Source organism: Lolium perenne, chromosome 4 (assembly GCF_019359855.2).
Source record: "Lolium perenne isolate Kyuss_39 chromosome 4, Kyuss_2.0, whole genome shotgun sequence".
Lineage (NCBI taxonomy): Eukaryota > Viridiplantae > Streptophyta > Magnoliopsida > Poales > Poaceae > Lolium > Lolium perenne.
The window spans coordinates 239,598,711-239,606,006 of record NC_067247.2 but is presented as its reverse complement, the minus strand read 5'-3'; the positions used below and the strand labels follow the sequence as shown (position 1 = coordinate 239,606,006).

The following is a 7,296-nucleotide window of genomic DNA, read 5'->3' as shown; positions in this document are numbered from 1 at the left end:
ATCTACGAACATTCTACACCCTTGGGCATTGGGTTCTTCTAGATGGAGATTATGGCGAGAGACCAGCTCAGAATCGGCTTGTCAGGCTCATCAAGCGCCTGGGCTTGGTTCGTTTGGTCATCAAAAGCCAAGTCGAGCAAGGTTCAAGCCAGTCCCAGACTCCAACCGACGACATCACAGCCTTGGCATACTGCAACACACCATTCAGGTGCTCTTGGTGCTGACAGTCTGACACTGGGTGGTTAAGGCAAGTCCAGATCACAAGGAAATGCATATAGCAGAAGAACATGTACTATCCGATCAATAAGAACCAGCTAATCATTCAAGAAACGAACGAGTAACACGATCGACCGACAGGCATGTTGCGAACACAACAAGGCAGATTTAGGCATATAAGCAACAGGCTGTGGGGTCCCAGGCAGGAGGCTTGCCGACAATAGATATCATACGCACAATAAACGCATCAAGGGATAAACAGGTGGGAGTTCACAACTCAAATGACACGGATAACTGCCACTTTCTTCTGCATCTGGTGCTACAGCACGCCAGGATCCACATCAGTTTCCACCAAACAGGTAGCCCAGGGAGGAGCCGCCGCCAGGAGCAGCATGGACCTTGGTTGAAGGACGGTCCTGCAAATGCCATTCAAATCACGAGACATGACTATTAGCCAGGCCCAGGAATCAAAAAAAATCAGTTTCATAACATAGCAGCTCGGTGAAGAAATCAGTTTCAACTGGAGCAAGGACAAGGTTTGATATACAGGTATTTTTCTGTTCTCACAATTAAGTAGCGATAGAACTTTCTAAAGTCAAAATTCTAGAAATGATGTCATGTTCCATACCTTGGTTGGCTAATATAAGAACTGGGAGCATAGACATTTAAAATTGAAAGACATAAGTCAACACAAGACTGCGGAGTATTATTGGTTGCTTCACGAGGACTAAAATATTGAGTTCGCAAGAGTTCTAGAAACAGTGAGAATTGAGCAAAATACTGAACTAGGTCTTACAAACTTCACAGAAAGCATGGTATTTTGTTCACTTTTAACAACTATGAACTATGCGCAGTGTTTATGAACAATGAACATGGTGCATGATTCATCGTAAGCAGTCCCAACATTTGAAATGCGACAACAGGCCAGCAGCACCCCAACGGAAGGACACTTGAAAATTTCAAGAAAAACAAATTAATGTGAACAAAATAGAAGTTTTTATTGTATCGACAGGATTCTCTAGGTGCAATGTAGGCCTTATACATAATGACACTCCAAGTCTAGATCTTCTCCAGAGTGTCAATATTCAGAAAATAGCTTGATTTTGGTGTTGACGAACAAAAGGGATAACTTATATTAAGTAAACAATACTCCATCTGATTATCAAAAGTATGACATCCTTGCTAACTGTAGAACACTGAGGGCATGATATGTGAATGAATGCCATCTGATGACAAAACAGAACCCAGTAAAACCTAATGTCAATTTCACAAGTTAAAAGAAGAAGAAACAACCATACCGTAAGGAAGTTGCCAGTGTTCTGGCCATCAGCTCGCTGGTAGTTATTGGTTTGGCTGCCTGGAATACCAGCTGGAATCTGCTTGGAGACCTCACCCTTTACTGGCGACGCTTTCTCAGTAGGAACGCCTGCTGCTGGTAGAGCTTCAGCTGGTACTGGTGGTGCAGCTGCAGCTGGTGCAACTGCTGGTTTAGGAGGTTCGCCGCCTCCAAAGAGGTAACCAAGAGAACTTTGGCCTCCACCAGCACTTCCACCACGACTCATCTTGATTGTTGATGAAGACACTGTGCAAAGATCGATGTCAGCAACGGATTAAGAATGACTTCAATGCATATTGTAGCAAGAGTCACAAAGGGAACAATACTATGATTCAATTGAATTTTTCTCTTTTTCAGTACTGCAAGCAAAGATGGAAAGCATGACCTGCAACAAACGCTAATTGTATAACTAACCAGAGAGCAAGAACAAATCATAAAAAACATATTTCTACTTGGCCACATGATGCCCTTTTGTAGCCAGCAAGCTGGTTTTCCCTGCTAGTCGAGTCAAAGGACCCAGACGGTCTAGCCACGCTGACCAATGGTCACTCATATAAAATACAACTAACAGGAAAGCTTTAATTTGCCTCAAGCATGATCACTTTTTTCATGTGAAGGAATTGTCATACACTGCGAAGCATGTTTTATTGTTCCAACTTACACAAAAAGCGTAATATCATACATGAAGATGCAGAAGCACTAATAAGTAGCTGGGAATCATTAAAGGCACAAGTTAGGTCCATGGATACCTAGATGTGGAATTATACAATTCCTATGATGGATATGGTGTAGGAAACATTTTGTAAATTGGCTAGCTTCTGAAACAACCTTTATGCCACAAATAAAGCTATAGATAAAGTGGTAAAAAGTAACAAGAGCCTAACTCTTCTCTCTCTGATCGACTGCTAAGGAGCAGGACGTGATGAGGTGATGTTAACTAGTACTACCAAACCTTGAAATTATATGGCAGGATAAGAATAACTCATCTTAACGGGTACAAAGGATGCATGGTCGTCTTAATATATAAATAGTACCGTCGAATTACCTGACTAAACAGAACAGATCATGCCATCTTTTATCCAAAAGCACGGAGCAAATCCCATAATGCCTTCAAGACACCAGATCGATTAAACATACTATGGATGATAAGACTATGCGCTCAGCATAAACTATACCATAATTTGGCATCCCGACGAGTATCAGCAGATCGCTTCTTGGCTAACGCGCGGCACAACCTCTACTCAAGTAATCGAAACAATACTACGAATACCACCCATCGCCCAAGGGGGTGGGGGAAAGCAATCGATTACAACAACAAAAGCGAACGAATCCGCCACCGATCCAACCATGGATGCGCGCATGGATGAGGAAACAAAAATGGGGGGGATCTCGTTGACAGATTAGGCCCGTGAGAGCAAAGATCAGGGTGAGGGGCTCACCGAGGAGAACCGAGGACAGCGGACGAACGACGCCGGAGAAGAGGGATGACGGCGGCGGCGGCGAGAGGTTGGGAATTTGGGCCGCGGTTGGCTGGCTAGCCCTGTATCGTTTCTGCTCCCGAAATGGGGTGCGGCCTGATTTTGTAGAGTGTACCGGACCGGTCTTGCAGGAAAGGGGGCCAGCTGTCCGATCTTCGCAATCGACGGTTCGTGTAGAGACTAGAGAGTGGTCAGAGCATGTCTAATGGAACCCTTAAATCCGTATACAACCGTTTTTTTACGGATTTAAGGGTCCAAATGCTATATAGTGGAATCCCTAAATTCCTAAATCCCTAAAAAAAAATTAGAGGTTGAGGCTCCAATCCGTGCCCCGACCTGTACAGGTAAGGGTTGGAGGCCCCGACCCGTGCTCCGATCCCTACACGTTCACAACGGACGCGGGAACGAGTTCAGCTCCTCCTCCCTCCCCGAGCTCGCCTCCACACCGCGCCGCCGGCCGCCGGCCGCCGACGCCACCGATCGAGCACCCCCGCCTCCTCCTCCCCCCGCCGGACCTTTTCCCGGCCTCCGCCGCCTCCTCCCTCCTCCGCATCGAGCACCCCCGCCTCCTCCGCCCCGCCGCCGCCCCCAGCCTCCTCGCTGCCGCCGCTCCGCCCCCAGCCTCCCCGCCGCCGCCCCTAGCCTCCCCGAGCTCCTCCTCCCCCGAGCTCCTCCTCCTCCCTCCACCGCCGCTCGGCCCGCCCCCGGCCTTCTCCCCCGACGCCGCTCGGTCCGACCCCGTCGAAGGTATTTTCTTCTCCCTTTTTTGTAAATTTTGTTGATAGTATTGATGAGAAAAATAGGCACAAAATTTATATTTTGATGCAAATATGCTCATTTGTTGTAGATGGAGATGAACTCCGACGACTCCATGTCGTTGTCCTCCGAGTCCGGTTGGTCTTCGTCGGACGATTCGGACATTGAGGAGTTGCTTCAAGACGATGACGTGGAGATGATGAGCCTCCTCGTCGACGTCCAAGAGATCGAAGACCGCGCAAAGCTGTTGGATCATAGGAGAGGATCGGTGATGGGGCGAGAGTACATTTACCGCAACCGTGGTTTCGGGCACGAGCAACCGTGGGTCGTAGGTTTGCAAAGTTGGTCATCCGGTTGTATGGTGATTTGTATCTTCGGGCACCCAACGAGGAAGATACAAAGAGGTTGATGGAGATGAATGAAAAAAGGGGATGGCCGGGGATGCTTGGTAGTCTTGATTGCATGTATTGGACATGGAAAAATTGTCCCAAATCATGGCATGGAATGTATTGTGGAAAAAAACAAGGATGCAACCATTGTGCTTGAGGCCGTGGCATCGGAGGACACATGGATTTGGCATGCATTTTTCGGTTTGCCAGGTACACTCAATGATATCAACGTGCTCAATAGATCTCCTTTGTTTGCAAGATTAGTTTCTGGAGATGCTCCAACTTGCAACTACAAGGTCATGAACCATGAGTACTCAATGGGATACTATCTCACCGATGGCATTTATCCCGAGTGGGCAACTCTTGTGAAGTCCATCAAGGAGAAAAATGGTGTGCCCCTAACAAAAAAACAAGCTCATTTCACAAGGGCACAAGAGGCAGCCCGCAAAGATATTGAGAGAGCTTTCGGTATTTTGCAAGCAAGGTTTGCCATAGTCCGGGGTCCAGCTCGTTTTTGGGACAAGAAGACCTTGCAGGACATCATGACATGTTGTGTGATTCTACACAACATGATCCTAGAGGATGAGAGAGGGTTAAACCTCCCTTGCTTCTATGACAATGTTGGCACCCGTGTGCAACCGGAAAGGAACCCCAATCGCGTAGAAGCTTTTCTTGAAGCACATCATGCGATTGAGAATGCGAACACTCATTGTCAACTCCGGGATGATCTTGTAGAGCACCATTGGCAGTTGGATGGGCGGCGCCAAGGCTCATGATGTGTCTTTGTTTCACTTTGCTAAGTCCTATTTGCTTCGAACAATTTTTTTAATTTGCCAAAAAAATTGTTGTAATATTTGGAATGATTATCTTGTGCTTGAGAGTACTATTTGATGTTGTAATAATAACTAGAATGATTATTGTTTGATTGATATGGTGATATTTGTGATATTTGTGATATGAAACTGTGATGAGAGTTTGAGGGTTTGAGGGTTGAGTCAAATAGTGGAACCCTCAAACCCTTAAAATTTAAGGATTTGAGGGTTCCACTATTTGACTCAATCCTTAAAATTTAAGGGTTTAAGGGTTCCACTAAATGTCTCCTGTTTTTTACACCTCCAACCTCTTCAATTTTGCCAATTCTCAACTCTTATAGCTATAAGGGTTTAAGGGTTCCATTAGACATGCTCTCAGTCTCGCCTGCGGAATCACACTTCACCAAAATACTAAAACTAGACCCAAAAAAAATACAGTACTAAGACTAGTCACGATTGGAAATATCGTACAATACTAGTACGTATTATGTACTATCTCCATCCTAAAGTAAACTTTGATCGAACCTAATATCATGAGCTGGTACCCGCAATTTTTTTGTAAAATCTCAATGCAATTTTTTTTGTAATATGAGTACATGATGTATTTGTTATTAAATTTTCTAATTTTACGTGCTATGATACGGACCTATGATACCACTTTCACATCTTTTCTCATTAATTATTATGCCATATCACATTTTTGCCAACATAAGATGCATGATACTACTTATGATGCTTCTATTGTGGATAGTCTAAGAACATCTCAAGCGACTGTTTGGAACCGTGTGGTCGAAAAATACATCAACACCTAGCCCATCGGCTCGACGCATACTGAACGCCACGTCCGCCTAGACGCAAACGCGGACCAAATACTCGCCTGGTAGAGACAATTATGCTTTGCCTTCAGCGTGGCAGAACTGACGAGCGACGCGTCGCACCTTTTCTGTGTCGCGTTAATGGTGTGCATCGTATTTCGCGTGCATGTGCCGGTTGGCGGCGTCGCAGCCAATTCATTGGCAGGGCATTGAAGGCGAGGTGACATTCGAGCCTTTTTAAGGGTCGTTGGCGGCGCACTTTTTCTCGCCCACGCCATTGCAAGAGCCATCCACCTCGCTATTGAAAGTGCATGGAGCCCCCATGTGTGGTTTTGGTAATTAATGACAATCCCTATGGACTAATGTTTGCATTGAGTTATATTTGTAGGAGTTGTCCATAGGCAATTCTTGAACCATATGTTGGCTTCAAGGTTGCAATAAGAAGAAATTGATGAAGGATATCAAGTGTCAAGTATGTCTTGAAGATGAAGATGAAGTGAGCCCTCAAGCTACTTCAAGACATCAACATGATGAAGAATGAAGAAATGAAGTGCAAGTTCAAGATGAGCCATCTCGAAGAGATCCTTTGCTTGAGTCTTGCCATCCATATGGTGATCATGGATATGTGAAGATGCGCCGAAGAAGAAGCTCTCCCATGGTGGATTATGGGGGAGCAATCCACAAGACTTCGTCAAGCAAGCACAAGCAAGAAAGGCGTTCCATCTTGTTGAGGTCAAGATCGTCGTCATCGAGCTCAAGTGGAATGCGCAAGTATAAGGTTTGCTCTTGATAGGGTTTGTTTCTCACCGGTCTCATAGTGTAGTTGGAGACCGGTTTATAGTTTAGTTGCCGTACTATCAAGAGGGCTCTCGAGTGAGTAACTCGATCGTATCGTTCGGAGAGAGCTCAAACCTTTGCATCCTTGCATCATCTTTCTTGGTTGTTATTTGGACCTTATCCATGTGATGTTTTAGAGCTTGTGCTTATTCTCATGACAAGCTCTAGTTCATCGAAAACGGATTTCGCATAGATCACTTGTTGCGTTTTCGAGTTTGGTTCATCATCTTTCTTGGTTGTTATTTGGACCTTATCCATGTGATGTTTTAGAGCTTGTGCTTATTCTCATGACAAGCTCTAGTTCATCGAAAACGGATTTCGCATAGATCACTTGTTGCGTTTTCGAGTTTGGTTCATCATCTTTCTTGGTTTTATTTGGATCTTATCCATGTGATGTTTTAGAGCTTGTGCTTATTCTCATGACAAGCTCTAGTTCATTGAGAATGGTTTTTCCATGGGCAACTTGTTGCATTTTCAAGATTGGAGGTTTTACCGGTATGTCTTTTTGAGATAGGTCAAACCTTTCTTCATTTGTTTCTATCCTCCTTTGCTGGACTATGATGTTTCTATGCATATTGTTGTAGAGCTCGTTGTTGTGATTTCAACGAGCCCAAGATCATCGAAATCGGAGTCCGGATGCAAAAGTTATGCCCGTTT

The 7,296-nt window shown here is 45.0% G+C and overlaps 2 protein-coding genes across 2 annotated transcripts; one reads left to right on the top strand and one right to left on the bottom strand.

Moving 5' to 3' along the window:
• Nucleotides 1–293: 293 nt before the first annotated feature.
• On the bottom strand, nucleotides 294–3,128 carry LOC127332496 (protein SPIRAL1-like 1). The gene is made up of 3 exons (XM_051358799.2): nucleotides 2,992–3,128; nucleotides 1,515–1,798; nucleotides 294–632 (listed from the first exon to the last, which is right to left on the bottom strand). The coding sequence occupies exons 2-3, from the start codon at nucleotides 1,776–1,778 to the stop codon at nucleotides 558–560; spliced, it is 339 nt and encodes a 112-aa protein (XP_051214759.1). The 5' UTR covers nucleotides 1,779–1,798; nucleotides 2,992–3,128; the 3' UTR covers nucleotides 294–557.
• Nucleotides 3,129–3,877: 749 nt separating this feature from the next.
• LOC127328522 (uncharacterized) lies at nucleotides 3,878–4,951 on the top strand. The gene is made up of 2 exons (XM_051355115.1): nucleotides 3,878–4,118; nucleotides 4,386–4,951. The coding sequence occupies exons 1-2, from the start codon at nucleotides 3,878–3,880 to the stop codon at nucleotides 4,949–4,951; spliced, it is 807 nt and encodes a 268-aa protein (XP_051211075.1).
• The last annotated feature ends 2,345 nt before the right edge of the window (nucleotides 4,952–7,296 follow it).

Coding starts and splice junctions, on each gene's coding strand:
- LOC127328522 (XM_051355115.1), top strand. CDS start 3,878: ATGGAGATGAACTCCGACGACTCCATGTCGTTGTCCTCCGAGTCCGGT. Junction 4,119..4,385: donor CGAGCAACCGTGGGTCGTAG/GTTTGCAAAGTT, acceptor TCGGTTTGCCAG/GTACACTCAATGATATCAAC.
- LOC127332496 (XM_051358799.2), bottom strand. CDS start 1,778: ATGAGTCGTGGTGGAAGTGCTGGTGGAGGCCAAAGTTCTCTTGGTTAC. Junction 633..1,514: donor ACACTGGCAACTTCCTTACG/GTATGGTTGTTT, acceptor TGGCATTTGCAG/GACCGTCCTTCAACCAAGGT.